This window comes from Harmonia axyridis, chromosome 1 (genome assembly GCF_914767665.1).
Source record: "Harmonia axyridis chromosome 1, icHarAxyr1.1, whole genome shotgun sequence".
In the NCBI taxonomy this organism is placed as follows: Eukaryota; Metazoa; Arthropoda; class Insecta; order Coleoptera; family Coccinellidae; genus Harmonia; species Harmonia axyridis.
The window spans coordinates 7,900,338-7,916,772 of record NC_059501.1 but is presented as its reverse complement, the minus strand read 5'-3'; the positions used below and the strand labels follow the sequence as shown (position 1 = coordinate 7,916,772).

General features: G+C 32.8%; 2 protein-coding genes across 3 annotated transcripts; both read left to right on the top strand.

The window, feature by feature from the left end:
* Positions 1 to 3,824: 3,824 nt before the first annotated feature.
* LOC123670784 lies at positions 3,825 to 5,472 on the top strand. The gene is made up of 2 exons (XM_045604334.1): positions 3,825 to 4,308; positions 4,379 to 5,472. Exons 1-2 carry the CDS (start codon positions 4,199 to 4,201, stop codon positions 4,938 to 4,940), a joined length of 672 nt encoding a protein of 223 aa, XP_045460290.1. The 5' UTR covers positions 3,825 to 4,198; the 3' UTR covers positions 4,941 to 5,472.
* A 1,328-nt stretch (positions 5,473 to 6,800) lies between these two features.
* On the top strand, positions 6,801 to 16,145 carry LOC123670781 (nuclear RNA export factor 1-like). Of its 2 annotated transcripts, XM_045604329.1 has the most exons (10): positions 6,801 to 7,015; positions 7,070 to 7,335; positions 7,396 to 7,482; positions 7,538 to 7,972; positions 9,307 to 9,416; positions 12,310 to 12,346; positions 13,002 to 13,415; positions 13,981 to 14,154; positions 15,622 to 15,836; positions 15,949 to 16,145. In XM_045604329.1, the coding sequence occupies exons 1-10, from the start codon at positions 6,964 to 6,966 to the stop codon at positions 16,049 to 16,051; spliced, it is 1,893 nt and encodes a 630-aa protein (XP_045460285.1). In that variant the 5' UTR covers positions 6,801 to 6,963; the 3' UTR covers positions 16,052 to 16,145. The 2 variants fall into 2 exon arrangements, with proteins under 2 accessions (XP_045460285.1, XP_045460286.1); XM_045604330.1 differs by lacking the exons at positions 9,307 to 9,416; positions 12,310 to 12,346 and having other exon boundaries at positions 6,802 to 7,015.
* Positions 16,146 to 16,435: the final 290 nt, after the last annotated feature.

The window sequence follows — 16,435 nt, the reverse complement described above, 5'->3', positions numbered from 1 at the left end:
TTTACCCTTGTTGCTGTGGATTGAATGATGTCGTTTTATGCGTCAAAATGGTATAAAAAATGAAATAATCCTTGAACAATCTATATCCTCACATGTTTCCTATGCATTACTCTGTGTGGCTAAATGGATACTTATTATTTCATTGATCTTCACTACGAAAACTTTTTGAAACTCTCGAAAAATACCTCAGCCAGGTTGTTGAGCCGTGTTTATGCAGCTAACTTGCTAAGTTGAAAACAACCTACTTTGTGGAGCTAAATAATTTATTTGATACTCTGAATATTTTCATCTGAACTTTGCAATCCTATGTATATAAAGCGATACCAATCTAATAATTCTGCCGATTTTCATTCAACAATAATGAATTAGGTCGCAATCATTGAATATGGGTTCCGGAAGGCTGATTCATAAGCAGATCAAAGATTACATCTCTTTAATCTTTGAACCAGATGTTGGCGATAATATTTATGTAGCTATTTTTCAGAACAAATTGATTCAGCTTTTCTCTCATTTCTTCTGCATCCTTCACGAATGATGATGCAACACTAAAATTATTTTTCTGCTGCATATTCTGCGAGTTAATTTGTTGGGTCAAGAAATGTTTAGATCCTTCCGAACGTGAAAATTGGTCATTTTGGTTTTTCAATTATGCTGAAGAATTGTCAACTTCACATTATTTGTTGATTGCCTGGTTTTCATTTGGCTGGAAATATATTTGCAATATTTAAATATTTGTGTTCGTAATAATAACTCCAAAATATATTGTCTATGTTTCTCGCATATCATATTTGTTGCGAACCATTCCGGTAAATTGGTCTTTATATTTTTCACAAGTTTCCTTTTCAAATTTGACATTAATTTATGATTCAAATGTTTTCCTATATCTCTACTGAAACAATCTAGAGCCCTTCTTGTGAATTCTCGTAATAACGATGTTGGAGTTCTCAAACCGGTTTCATACTTCAAATCATAATTTTTGAAAAAAATTAAAATCTCTCCTTCATTATCGAAATCCTTATCAGCTTCCAAACTGGTTTTACAGTCTTCACATTCGAAACGATCCAAACATTTTTTTACCAAATAACCGGCAAAATATATAACAGAACATTTTTCTAATGTTGCACTATCATTCAATTGGACCACAGAACCATCAGACGAACTGCTGGATGAATCCGTATCTGAAGATGAGGAGGATTCTTCGACCACATTCAATAAAGCAAGGGCTTCATTGCCATCTGTTAGTAAAAAATTATCGTCATCATCTGGTTGTCCACCAGCATTGGCACTTCTAGGTGGCCTCATAAAATTTGTGACAATACTGATTTTGAAAGACGATCTAAAAGTTCGCACAGTAGGATTTCTGTTATATCCTCCTCTCTGACTATATACAGAAAATTGATTTTCAAGTGGATCTTGAATCAGCCTTCCTGTAACCAAGAATTTGTAACCTTCATTTTTCTCATTAGTTGCAAATTGCTTTACCGCATTTATGGTTAAGAGAAAACCGTCGTAACAATCAGCTCTGGTTAATTTGTCCTTTTTCCCAACTTTATACAGATTTTCCAAGACCTCGTAACCTTCATTTATGGCTGCTAAAACCTCAGGATTGGTATCGCTCAATACACGATTGCAAGGTTTTGTGGAATGCAAACGTGTGCTATTCAAAGCATCGAATAAATTATCCATAGTTTTCACAAAGTGAGCAGTATTTTCAGCCGTAGGTGAGACAAGTTCACCTGTCCTGGAAGATGTCATAAGGGCAGCATAAACACAATGGCTCAACAACTGGGTTGCTAACTTAACGTTCATTTTTTGAAATGAGTTAGGGTTGAGATGTTTATCTGTGAGTTTCAACAAGGCTTTTCCGGTTGAGCTTTTTTTATCAATATCATTCACTTGTTTTATATCTGAGAAGCAAATATATTTTTCATTCAATATCAAATTAGTGTTAATGAAATTATTTCTTACTGACTTAATGAGATGAGGGACATCAAAAAATGCGAAATATTTTCTTTCATTTAAATGGAAGTATGGTTTCGTTTTTTCAACTCCCAATTGTTTAAACATTTTTTTGTTTGTACTTGACAAATCGCAAACTATGCCTATCGTGTCTAGTTTTGATCCACGAAGTTTTTCCAAAGCCTTCTTAATGATGAGCAATAAGGATTCGCATGACACCCCATCATCCGATACAAAAAAATATCCAAGAGCTAATTAAGGTCATTAAAACAAATTTAAAGAAGGGTTGAATTCCTGGAAACTATCAAAAACTGAAATATTTACAATTGAAACTTTCACCATGATTATTTACGATATACCTTCTTAATATTTTCTAGGAAATTTTAGAAAAATGAAGATTGTTGAGTTATATTCAAAAAGATTGTCAATGATTCTGATTTTATGATATTATCATAGAATACTATTATATTATTCACAGAGACTCATTTCATACACAAGGATTCAGATTGACAAAAACTTCTGCTATATAAATGAATGAATAAATGAATATTTTATTTGATACTAGCTGTGCCCGCGGTTTCACCTGCGTTGGGATTCGTATTTTTCGATTTTTTTTACTTCTGGAGGGCGTATGAAAATGAAACCTATACCAGATTTTAAGTTAGATCTTCAGGAACACAACTGTGAAAACCGCATAAAATTCTGTGCTGTAGTTTCTGCGTGATGCGCAAACGAATTTACATACAGACAAAAAGACAGACAGACAGACAGACAAAAAATTTAAAAATGGTTGTTCTGCCTTCTAATACTCATATAAGATCTCCCAGCATTGGTTTTCTTCAAATATCTCTCATGTACAGACGTCGGACCCCTTACAATTTTATTATATATCAAGATTTGATTTATTATTTGTCTGTTCGAATCACATTTTATTATCGAAGGGAAAATGTCCGGAATTGCATAATCAAATTGCTTCTTTTACGTAAAATACATGTGCATGTATTAGGAATTAGTACCCTGACGACCGAGCTTTGCCCGGTGTTCTCATTTGGAAAGGCTATCATAAATAGTTATCAAATAAGTTTTTTTTTTAATGATGTTTTTCAAAACACCATCCTAATACCAAATTTCATCCAAATCATTATGGGCGTTTTGGATATACGCAAAATGTATGAAATTGTGCCATATTATATATTATGTTTATGTAAATATAACGAAAATACCAATCGGTTTTATTTATTTATTTTCCTTATAACAACATGAAAGTCAAATGTACAGTGCATCCCATTTTGGGTGAGACTGCCAGGTTTCTCGCTTGTTATTTAAGATAGAGCCTTGCGGTTTTCACGTTCCTGTCCTACTTTTTCGTGAAACTCAAAATGGTCTAATCAGATTTTGCATAACTGTTTCCGTTCAAGAGATACAGGGCGATTTTGAAAATTTATACTTTTGGGACCCCTCCTTTATCTCAAAAGTTATTAGAAATAATGCTGAGGTAAAAACTACGTCTGAATCAGAATTCTGCGTAGAATCCAGTGGCGTACTCAATTTTTTTTTTCGGGGTTTGGTTTTGAAGATTCAACACAAACCTATATTTTTTTAAATGGAACACCCTATATATTATTACTTCGTTGAATTCTTTATTTTTTTCCCTTCAAAATGATGTATGATACTATGTAGGTAGGATGTTCAGAAATGTTAAAAAAACACTAAAACATCAAATAATGATGATTTTTTGTTAATGGGCAATGGATTTCCCATATAAAAAAGAATCAATTGAGTAATTTTCATTTGGGATTTATATTCATAAAAGAGTAAGCAAACAAAGATAATACACTCATCACTAACATGAAAAACAAAACGTAGGTACCTACCAAATAGCAACAAATAAATAATACAAAAATTCATAAACATTGCATAATATTATTATTATTACATCGTTGAATTTGTTACTTTTTTTCCCTTCAAAATGATGTATGATACTATGCAGGTAGGATAAGAGGATTATCACTTTTGATTTTTAAAAGTAGTAGATCATTGATGATACAAACATCCTTGTTGTTATTATGGCTACTATGCATTTGGGAGCATTGTTTTATCAAATAGGCATTGGAGAAAAAAAAACCAATCTGATCTAGCTGTCATCGCAATTATTATTGTGTATCATCGTGTTTGGGTTAGAAGGCATATCGAATATTGTAGAAAAAACTATTTGGAATTTGTTGATTGAGGACTGATAATGGCTGGAAGAGATTTGGTTTTTGGTAACAATGAAAAATATGACATTATACAATGTTTTAATCAATCCAATGAAAACGTTAGCGAAGCTTTGGAACTTTATTTCAACAGGTATGACGTCGAGAATTTTACCACAAGATATTTTCTTAATTTCCTTATATCGTGATTTAAAAACTTTCAGATATCCTGAGAGGCATCAACCTAGTCGAGCAACTATATTTAGACTAAAGCATAATTTACTATATTATGGTGCATATTCCAAACCTCGACCCAAGGTATATAATAAAGAAAATCAAGAAGTAGATGAAATAAATGTTTTAGCTAGCGTTCATGCCAATCATCAGAATTCTTGTGCAAAATTAGAAAATGAAACTGGCGTTTCCAGATCACGGGTACACAGAATTTTAAAACAGCATAAGTTAAAACCCTACAAATTTAATATTGTCCAACACTTATATCCTGGTGATGCAGCAAGACGTATGAATTTCTGCAATTGGTTTTTGAACCAAGCTCAGAGAGATATTGATTTTGCAAAAAAAATTATTTGGTCAGACGAATCACATATTAGCAGTGCTGGTATATTTAACAGGCAAAACACAAGACATTGGTATGATGAAAACCATCACATAGTTTTTGAACGACAACAACAAGGTCGATTTGGTTTTAATGTGGCATGTTTCATATTGGGGACTAAAATCATATACCGCATTTTTGAAGGATCTCTTACCGCAAATGATACTTGACAATTTTAGAAGACGTGTTACCAGAACTGCTGGAAGATGTTCCCCTCGCCTTTCGTAATTCTATATATTTCCAACAGGACGGCGCCCCTGCCCATAATTCAAGATTGATCGGGCGGTTTTTAGAAAATAATTTTCAGGGTTGTTGGATTGGAACGCATGGACCCATCAGGTGGCCTCCAAGGTCACCTGATCTGTCTATATTAGATTTTTTCTTTTGGGGCTATTCGAAAAATAAAATATACGATAAAAGACACAACAGTCCCGAAGAACTTCGTGCATCAACAGAGGCAGTTTTCCAAGATTTACAAAACCGCCCTTTTATAATATTAAATGCACTCAGGCGTATTGAAAAGGTTTGTCAATTATGTATTAGGGAGAATGGACAGCATTTTGAACAGTTCAATGTGTAAGATATTATGAAATGTTTATGAATTTTTGTATTATTTATTTGTTGCTATTTGGTAGGTACCTACGTTTTGTTTTTCATGTTAGTGATGAGTGTATTATCTTTGTTTGCTTACTCTTTTATGAATATAAATCACAAATGAAAATTACTCAATTGATTCTTTTTTTATATGGGAAATCCATTGCCCATTAACAAAAAATCATCATTATTTGATGTTTTAGTGTTTTTTTAACATTTCTGAACATCCTACCTACATAGTATCATACATCATTTTGAAGGGAAAAAAATAAAGAATTCAACGAAGTAATAATATATAGGGTGTTCCATTTAAAAAAATATAGGTTTGTGTTGAATCTTCAAAACCAAACCCCGAAAAAAAAAATTGAGTACGCCACTGGATTCTACGCAGAATTCTGATTCAGGCGTAGTTTTTACCTCAGCATTATTTCTAATAACTTCGGAGATAAAGGAGGGGTCTCAAAAGTATAAATTTTCAAAATCGCCCTGTATCTCTTGAACGGAAACAGTTATGCAAAATCTGATTAGACCATTTTGAGTTTCACGAAAAAGTAGGACAGGAACGTGAAAACCGCAAGGCTCTATCTTAAATAACAAGCGAGAAACCTGGCAGTCTCACCCAAAATGGGATGCACTGTACATGTAAGTTACAAATGTATGGAAATATTTCATTTTTCATAAAATTTCCAAAGAGCCCACACATGACATATATTTACATTTGAAAGTTTGGTAGTTTGCAGCCAAAGGGTTGTAGGAAAAAAACATTTTATAATCAAAAACTGGAGAAAATTAATAATCGATTAACGGGTTTACGCATTTTTATTCTCAGTTATTGGTTGAAGAAAATGAATTTTATTCCAGACTAACGCCGAAACAAAGTATATACAATATACATACATGCGAATAATACCAGAATTGAGAAAACAATCAATCATTAATTTTTCGATATAATCACGTTCGAAAAAACTTGAAGAGGTGATTCAAATCCGCCCAACTTTAGTATCCGCCACTGGTTTAGATTCCAGGGTAGATTTAAAATACAGCGACATCTATATCTATTGGGTCAGCACCATCTGTTATCGAGGTACGTCTTGTCCGAAACCTAAGTATGTACCAGAATCAAGCTACGACATGCTTCGTCCTGAAATAAGCTAAGACGTGCACTGGATGGCAAATCCCCAGCGACATCTATTGGTGCACTCCACGCCGTCAAATTTTGACCCCGTATGGTTGGATTACTATCCTTCTTTATACTATGCTTATGGTGCCAAATACCTCGAACCAACATCGTTAGTTGCTAACTACTGCCGATACGGACGCCACAATCGCGCTTTTTACCACTGAGGCGTAACCATAGACCTAATATCAATTCGATATTAGGTCTATGGTTTTTGTCTATGGTCTGTTCATTTTTCTATGGTCTTATATTCTTTTATTTTCTAAGGTTATGCTAGCGTTTATTTGGTTGTCTGATCTCGTGCTTGATTCGAAAGTAATGAAGTTTAATTTTACACAGAGTTAATGTGCATAGGAATCTTATAGTGAATTATCATTAAACAATAATTGCGACTTCTGCATTCTAAAACGAACTATTAAAATATGTCAAAAAAAAATTATGTAAAACCTTCGTCGTGGAAAAACCAATATAGTGGTAAGTATTCATAATATCCTGTTTGTCTTTAATAAAGATTGTTTATACTTGTAGAGCATGATTATCGTTCTTCTGGAGGAGAGAGGCGAGTTAGTTTCAAAAAATCAAAGAATAAGAAAAACAAAGGAAACGTGAAAGATTGGAGCACTTCAATTAGAGCTCACTTGTACGATGAAGATATTGACGTTGATATGGGCACTAGTAGGCCAAGCAAATCGAATAACAAATATCATAAAAAGGGAAATAGATCAGGATCACCTACACCTAAACATTCTAAGAAAAGATTATGGGAAGGACCTACTAGTTGGTATCGAGTAACTGTGAGTACAAATGAATTTCAATAAAATGTAATAAATTATATCGTCACTTTGAATTTTCAGCTGCCGTTTGGTAACAAGTATGATAAACAGTTTGTACAACGAACACTATCGGAAAAACTTAGCCCTCTTCCATTTTGGCCTATTGCTGTAAGTCATCTTTCTGAGAAATAAAAAATGTTGTTAACTTGTTATTTGTTTTTAGTGGGAAGCTAATGGAAATATTACGACATTCTATGTAGATGATTATAAAACAGCAGAAAAGCTTCATGACCTACACCAAACCATTCAGATGCCTGATGGATTTAAGATGGTTATAAAAGTAAATTATGGTTCACCAAATGTGGATATCACTACAGAATTGAAGGAAAAAATGAAGCTTGCAATGGCTAAAAGATATAATGCAGCAAATAAAGCTCTTGATTTAACAAAATTCCATAGTGACCCTATCTTACAAGATTTTTTTTGTGCTCTATATAAACCAATAATACTTTTAGCTGTTATTGATATAATAACAGAAAATATACCAGATTTAGAAGCACTTAACTTGAATGATAATAAAATTCAAATATTAACATTCCTGCAGAAGTTCATAGCTAAATTGAATAAAGTTAAAATATTGTATCTAGGACAAAATAAGGTGAGTAAATTTTGTTTTGATTGCCTTCAGTAACCTTCAAAGTATAATTTAGATGGAATGGCTTTCTTCTTTAAAACTTTATTTCCTTGCATGTTGTTCCCATAATTATTTTTCTTTAAGTCTGTGGTAAATCTGTTCGTTCTGCCTTATCTTGTAGAACAAAGTTGTGCGGGAATACCTCAGTTTCACACTTATTTCAGGGGTAAATTTCATTATATGTTGGTATTCGGAATTCTCCTGTAACTGATTTATCTGTCAAATTTGAAAACAGTCCCGCCAACCAACCTTTTTCATTGCAAAAATCACTAAATGATTGTTATGGAAATATTCCATTAATTCCAAAGAAATTCAGTGAATTACTGAAAAAAATTTCTCTATCTCAGTATCCTAATGAGTTCATTACAGTTCTAAAAACAGTGCTGTAATGAACTCATTACACTATCGTTTTCAGTTATATTTTTCGTTTTGTGGTTGTCTATACTGACTTCCAATCCTATTAATTCTCAACAAACGTCAATAATTGTCAAAATGATATAATTTGAATATAGTGAAATGATCTACAACATTATTCGCAATTTTTTTCAATTCCTATGGTGATAAATCGATTTCGTCAGACATAATTGACGAATTTAATGCGTATTTGTAAATTATTTCAAAATTCGAATCATACGATTCAAATTCATATTCCGTAATCTGTCAATTTTCATAACAGTTACACCAACTGCCAAGATACAATACAAATGTCACTAGGATGTATAATCTGAATTTTTCATTGAATTTCGACAATATTTCACAAAACTTGACTGAAATAGAGAAAATATCGTCTAATACATACTTGTTGCAGAAGGCCATTCCAACACTCATGCGTTCGAAAACTCGCTCCTTCGTCGCTCGTTTTCGAATTTCGCATTCGTGTTGTAATAGGAGCCCATTCTGCAACTTGTTTTAGAATATACTATTATAAGACTCATTCAAAAACTCCCCATTTGTGGTTTGTCTTTGAATTTGTGGAAGAATATCAATGCCTTCTGCACTTGTATTATAACTAACTATTGGATAAAGACTCTAGAATGAGAAATATGAAAAAAATCAATCCTTCTCAAAGTTGATACCATTTTTAGCTTTAATTTACCGGTAGTTTAGATTTCACATCAGTTTTTTATTAATTTTCATTGTTTTACATAGATAATACAATTTACAAGAAATCATTGTTATTAGATTGGTAGCAACCAAATAAACCTCATACATGTTGTTGACGAAATAATAGTTAATTTTGCGGAAATAATGTTATTCTACTTTCAATCCATATCATTTAACATTGTTTTTTTTTCCAGATAAGGGATATCGGAATGTTGGATTCCTTGAAAGGACTCCCTTTAGTCGAACTCTTTTTAGAGGGCAACCCATTATGTGATAAATTCAAAGATAAATCTATTTATACAAGGTACGACTTTTTTAGATTTTTTTTTAAATTTATATATTGAATAATTAATGACTTTCTTTGATTTGAGAATTTGTTCACCAGTATATCCTACAATGGAGGTGAGTCTTTGCAATCCAGTTATATTATAAATTCTTGCAAGGCCTCCGACTCACTATGTGTTTGCCTCCGAGAGGTAAAATGATATATATATATACAGTTATAGAGTGAATTCATCTGAACTTGATTGGAAAACATGAAATAATTCTAATTCTTCTTGGACTTGGTTCCATACTTGAGAGCTGTAGTAACCACATTCTTGTGACTCTTTTAACAACAAATTTCACCCTCAATCTCCATTTTAACCTAATCTTTTTCTATTTTTCCCTTTTTACCATAGAATCAACATCAACAATTGGTTGTCGAAAACTTCTCATTCCTTGATTTTTGTATTCAATTTTGTAAAATTGTGCAATTTGCATGAATACTATTCAAATTACCAAACTATTTTTCAAGGAATTAAATGAAAACGTGAAATTTAAATGACTCATTGAACAACGTGAATTGATGGAATAACATACCAGTAGGGCAAGCGAATATTCCCAGATTTCGGAATCTTCAAGCAGCACAAAGTTTTTTTTGATTGGTTCCAAAATCTCAGTAGGTGTGACGTCAATTCACTACACTAGTGATGTATATTGAAATATATAAAGAGAGAGATAATTTGTTCAATAACTATTTCACCCCTATTAAAAATTCATTATTTACTTTATTATTATAATTTTTTTTAGAAGTGTGATGGATGATAGGTCATAGTTGTAACCAATAGTTGGGTAGATTGTATTGTTTTTCACGAGTGGAGCTTCGGGTGATGGTGGGACTGCTGACGGGGCACTGTCGGTACAAACATCATTTGTACCGTATGGGTAAATCAGCAGACGAGATTTGCAGACTCTGTGGATCGGAAGTAGAAACGGCTGAACACTTGATATGAAAGTGTCCAGAGCTGGCTGGCCTAAGAACCATTCACATGGGCAAGCCGGTCCTGGATACCAGAGAGGTAATGGCCAAGGCCCCTAGGGAGGTTGTCAATTTTATTAACGTCGTTGACGACCTCCCTTGGTTTCTATGAATGAGTAGGGTAGTGAACAAAAGATCTGCATGGTCGCAGTTCCCGGAAGGCTTACCGAAGCAAAACGACCCCAGTTCAAATAATAATAATAATAATGTTTTTGTAATTTCCTCAGTAACTTGCAGAATCCCGAGGACGAGAATGTGTTTACTATAGCTTTAAAATGTTGTTTGAAATGATGATAATACTGCTGAGAACTTCAGAAAAATTATTTGTTTTTGATATTCATTAGAATAATGTTTTCTTATGGAAAATAATCTGTGGGAGATGATTTCCCAATGTTAGAGGCCTGATTCAAAAATCATCGCTTGTAGAATCAGTCCTAGTTGAAGAAGCCCTCCCAATTTCAGAACAAAATTAGTATTATCAACTCTTAAAAGAATATATATTTGAATTTTTATTGAAATCCGAATAATGATTCTACATTGTGCTGAGGTGCTTTGTAGAAAATCAGTATATCAAGTTTTTTCCATAATTGAACATGTTATTACAATCCTTAACATATAAAATTCAAAATGGCAGCATAATAATGTTTCAACATAAAAAAAATCAAAATCCATCTTTTATGCTTTATTGAATACAGAACATGTTGTCAACTTTCAAAAGATCCTAACTTAATTGATGGAAAACTAACATGAAAATAATATATTTTTGATACATAAATGGCAAGTGAATTGAATACTCGCCTGAAAAAAAAAGATGGTACTTCCAATAATTAAAAAACTTGAAATGATCAATGTTGGATTTTAATGAAAACATTTCAAACATATTTTATTTTTCTTCATTTGTTATAAAAACATGTCTTGTTTATTGAAGTCAGTACTACCATTTTTTTTCAATTTATTCATCTTAAATAGTGAGAATGTTGTGGTTAGTGGATGAAGGTTATTCATTTGAAAGGGGAAATAAAACCTTAACACACCAGGTACATCGATAAGTAATGCAAGTTTTTTTTACTATCGATCAAGTGTGATATAAGTCTCTGACAGTTAGAGCAAAAGGTTGCTTTTTTTTATTGCTTTTGATTAGGCAATATTAACTCTTATGGATTCTCCCTTGAGCTTCGAACCACAATATTTACTTACAGTTGTCAATTTATATTATGTCAAATTGGTAGTTGAGAATTCAAGAACAACATTGAAAAAAAAAAAAACAATCTCCTGAAGAGAAATAAAATATTGGCGTGGAGACCTTCTGTCTGACAATGGTTGTGTGGATGGCATTTTCCTATTGCTGATACATTGACCAGATAAATAGTTAATATCGTATGATATAATCACTCTATTGGAAATTTCACCTATTTATTTTCATCAAGTATTTCTAAATATTAGCCGTTTCATTTATAAAATATTGAACCTTTATTGTAAAATAGTACCATACAACAAATGATATTTATATGAAATTTCTGATAATATTTGTTTATACTTGTCCATCAAAGTTTTGATGTCATTGTGAATACAATTTTTCAAACAATTTTTTCATTGTTCATTGGAAGAAATTTGTTATATCGATTAATGCTAATATTGAAGATATTTTCTCACTTTGAACCTTATGAACAAATCATTTTTCTCTAGTTTGAAGTGAAGTCCATTATTTGAAACAGTCTGGAATATAATGATGTAGTTGATTCTCATTTCACCAAAGGAATTTTCCACACACGTTCATTGAATTAATGTTTTTATTATTATTATAATGTTTTTGTTTGGAAAAACATCTTATATGCAAGTTTCTAATATATAAATAATAATCCAAATGACCCCACTTGGGGGGAATTTTTTTTTACAGTGAAGTCAGATCCAGGTTTCCCAAGATAATGAAATTGGTGAGTTCATTTTACAGATTTTCTCATAACATATTGGAATTCTTCTTTTGCCAAAAATTTAGAAGCTATAATTTTACTGGATTGTTCCAGGGGAACCACGGGTCAATATTTTTTCTGTACGTCTCGTGTACACGTAAAATTTTGGACAGATTTGTTAGAGACATGAAATATTCAGGGTACAAATATCTCGGTAGAGTTAGGCAGAACACCCTGTGAAGTGAATTGTTGACAAACGAGAATGATTTAGAACGCTTAGATGTTGCCTCATTTTTTCAGAATATTTTCGCTATATTTTGGGAGAAATTACATCACTTTGAGCGCTTCCAGTACATTGGCAAAAATTTGTTCATTTCATTAGACGATTTTTAATATTAAAGAATCAAGTTGATATCATTGAAACAACGATCTTTTTTTCGATATAATGATAATTTTTGAACGTATATACCTATACATTGATATTATGTTCTTGAAGAATCAAGCTAGAATTCTAAAAATAATCGAATTAATTAGCCAAAAGGCTAAAAAAAAAAGTACTACAAACTTTGTTGAGATTTTATCCGTTCCCCTAATTTTCTGGTGTGTATAAATTTTGCGAATTTGTGCAAGAGCGAAAAAGCTTCAGACTTCAAGTTAATGCTCTTCTTAATTCTTTTAGGACGGTTTGGACCTACCTCCGCCAATATGTTTTGACCTAGCCGATGAAGTAGCTCTACCTACTCCTGCTCAGACGTTTCTTTGTGAAGCTAATGCCGGATCCATCATACGGCAATTTCTTGAGCAGTATTTCACATTATTCGACAGTGAAAATCGACAGATGTTGATACAGGCATATCACGAACAGGCTATTTTTTCAATGACTATGGCATATCCTTATGGTACCAAAGATAAGTCTGTAAATTGGCTGAATTGGTACAGCACCGACAACAGGAACCTTCTCAAGTTGACAGACCCAGAAAGAAGGTTCAAGCTCTTGAAACAAGGAAATGTTTCTATAGTGTCTTTTCTGAAAGATATGCCAGAGACTAAGCACGATTTGATGAATTTTCTAGTGGATTTAACAGTGTGCAATGTAAGTCATAGTTATTTTCAATCAATATGTATTATGAGGTTTTTGTTTTTAATTAATTGGTAACTGTTTTTTAAAGTACTTAATACCAGCATCAGTTATGCATTCATCATTTCAAATGAAAATATTCTAAAAACCACACATAGTTTTGTATTTTTATAGAGCAAAATTAAATAATGTGCAAGGTCACATAAAATTTTTACTAGAAACTTCAAACTCAAAAAATTTATGTTTAAAACTACTCAGTACTAACCGAGTAACAAGCGCCCTGATGTGTCAATTTCCAAAATATATTTTTACAAAAGGAGAAGAAGTTGGATTGACAGTTAACCTCAGAGAAACTGAAGGTGCCTCTATTTTCATTTGATTATTGTAGATATTGGGTTGTCTATCTCTACTCACCTTCAATAGCAGTATGGTTAACTTTTAATCTAGATTCTGTTGGTTCGGTTTTGTTATTTAGGTGACTAGAACATTTGAAATCCTATAGTCCAATAATATACATTGTAATATATAAAAAAATATTTTTTTATGGAATCTGCTTTTATTGACAATTCTTGATTTTCAGTCTCTGATGATGAGCTTCAACGTATCGGGATCTTTTAAAGAGTTGAAAGGAAGTCACAAAAATCCACCTGTAAGATGGTTCTCCAGAACATTTGTAATTGTTCCAGTTGGTACGGGATTTTGTATCAGTAATGAATTACTTCATATAACCAATGCTACTGAAGAACAGATTAAGGTGAGTCGAAATTGGAATTTCAAGGAATAGGGTTACTTCGAGCAGAAGTACTTATATAGGGTATCCGATAGTAACAAACTGATATAGTTGATAGTATTAAGGAATATAGAAACAAATTTTTTGGGTCCTAACTATTTTCACTTTTCAGAGTGTTTAGGTTGGAAAAAAAATAAAAATATTTTCTGTCACACAGAAATTAGTTTCTTTTGGACGGGTCTCAACTTTTGTTATATTTAGCATGAGACGGTTTTTTCAATATAAATATCTCAGAATATTTGATATAACAATGTTATGGTGATTCCTTTTAGTCCATTTCAAATATACTGTTCGAGAGAAAAATTGATATATAATATTCGACACGTGATTTGAAAAAGTGAAGAATAAAAGGGTACTGATTAAAAAAAAGTTGTGACCCGCGTTGGGAAACAAATCACCCTATGTTAACAGAAATATTTTCATATCTTTTATAAAGGGTGTTTCTTTCAGAGCTATAGAACTTTGAATTGCAATAAAACAACGATGGATTATTCGATTGACATGAATTTTATTTATCCGCAAGATAATCTTGCGGCATTACATTTTAAATATGATTTCTGGCATATGACCGCCACGGCTGGCTCGGATGTAGTCCAATCTGGACGTCCAATTTTCGATCGACCAACATTTGTGGCCGTATATCGCCAATAACACGGTGAATGTTGTCTTTCAAATGGTCAAGGATTTGTGGCTTATCCGCATAGACCAATGACTTTACATAGCCCCACAGAAAGTAGTCTAGCGGTGTTAAATCACAAGATCTTGGAGGCCAATTCACAGGTCCAAAACGTGGAATTAGACGGTCACCAAACGTGTCTTTCAATAAATCAATTGTGGCACGAGCTGTGTGACATGTTGCGCCGTCTTGTTGGAACCACAGCTCCTGGACATCATGGTTGTTCAATTCAGGAATGAAAAAGTTAGTAATCATGGCTCTATACCGATCACCATTGACTGTAACGTTCTGGCCATCATCGTTTTTGAAGAAGTACGGACCAATGATTTCACCAGCCCATAAAGCGCACCAAACAGTCAGTTTTTCTGGATGTAACGGTGTTTCGACAAACACTTGAGGAATAGCTTCACTCCAAATGCGGCAGTTTTGTTTGTTGACGTAGCCATTCAACCAGAAGTGCGCTTCATCGCTAAACAAAATTCGCTTATGAAAATCAGGAACAACGGCAATCTCATTTTGGGCACTATTTGCAAGCGTTGTTCTGGCGTGAGTCTATTCATGATGAAATGCCAAACCAAACTGGGAATAAATCACTTGACAGCTGTTAAATCGGTCGCCATCTTGAACAGTAATGCCAACTTAAAGTTATATACCTCGAAAAAAAACACCCGTTACTACATAAAAAATTAGATTTCGGTGTTTTTTCTAACTAAAGGTAATACTGTTTAATTTCATGAGATAATTTGTTCCCGCAGGCATTAAAATCAGCGCCCCCAGTTCCTGCTGCAGTACCTGCCCCCGTTGTGAATGCCTCACCATCTGTAGTGGCATCTCCTACGATAGGAGTTCCTCCACCAGCAGTTACTTCTCCTTTGGTACCTGTGACTAATTGCATTGATGACGGTACCAAACAGCAAATGTTACAAGCTGTAATGGTGCATTCGGGGATGAACTTGGAATGGTCTATTAAGTAAGTGATCTTCTCATTAAAAACATATATTTTATTCTTAATTATATTTATTTGGGTTTTTTTGTAATATGTAGAAGTATTCGTGGTATTTTTCTAATTAATTATTTTTCAGATGTTTACAAGAAACAGAATGGAAATTTGATAAAGCCACAGCAATTTTCAATGAATTACATAGTCAAGGTAGAGTACCGCCAGAGGCATTTGTGAAGAACTGATATATTTAGATTATGTAAAATATTATGTGTAAATAATTATTTTATTTAAGAAGTGTATACATTAAAATTAAATGTCATTATTTTTATACATATATATTATCTTTTATTCAATCCATTCAAATCCTTTTTGAGCATTCGTGTCACAAACAGAGCGCTATACATTATGTCTCTAATATTAAAGTTTTGAGCTAGGAATGGTCTCAATCGATAAGGTTTGACTTGATGGTGAATCTGTAATCAAATTCGATTCTGTCCCTTATCAACACAACAACTCTTGAACAAAACTTGAAATTTGATAGGAAGGTTTAGATTTCAAATGCCAAAATGAGGTCAAAATTGAAATATGGGTTCCGTAATTAAGGCCTTTCGAAATTTTGGTGTTTT

Coding starts and splice junctions, on each gene's coding strand:
- LOC123670784 (XM_045604334.1), top strand. CDS start 4,199: ATGGCTGGAAGAGATTTGGTTTTTGGTAACAATGAAAAATATGACATT. Junction 4,309..4,378: donor TTGGAACTTTATTTCAACAG/GTATGACGTCGA, acceptor AAAAACTTTCAG/ATATCCTGAGAGGCATCAAC.
- LOC123670781 (XM_045604329.1), top strand. CDS start 6,964: ATGTCAAAAAAAAATTATGTAAAACCTTCGTCGTGGAAAAACCAATAT. Junction 7,483..7,537: donor TTCCATTTTGGCCTATTGCT/GTAAGTCATCTT, acceptor ATTTGTTTTTAG/TGGGAAGCTAATGGAAATAT. Junction 13,416..13,980: donor TGGATTTAACAGTGTGCAAT/GTAAGTCATAGT, acceptor CTTGATTTTCAG/TCTCTGATGATGAGCTTCAA.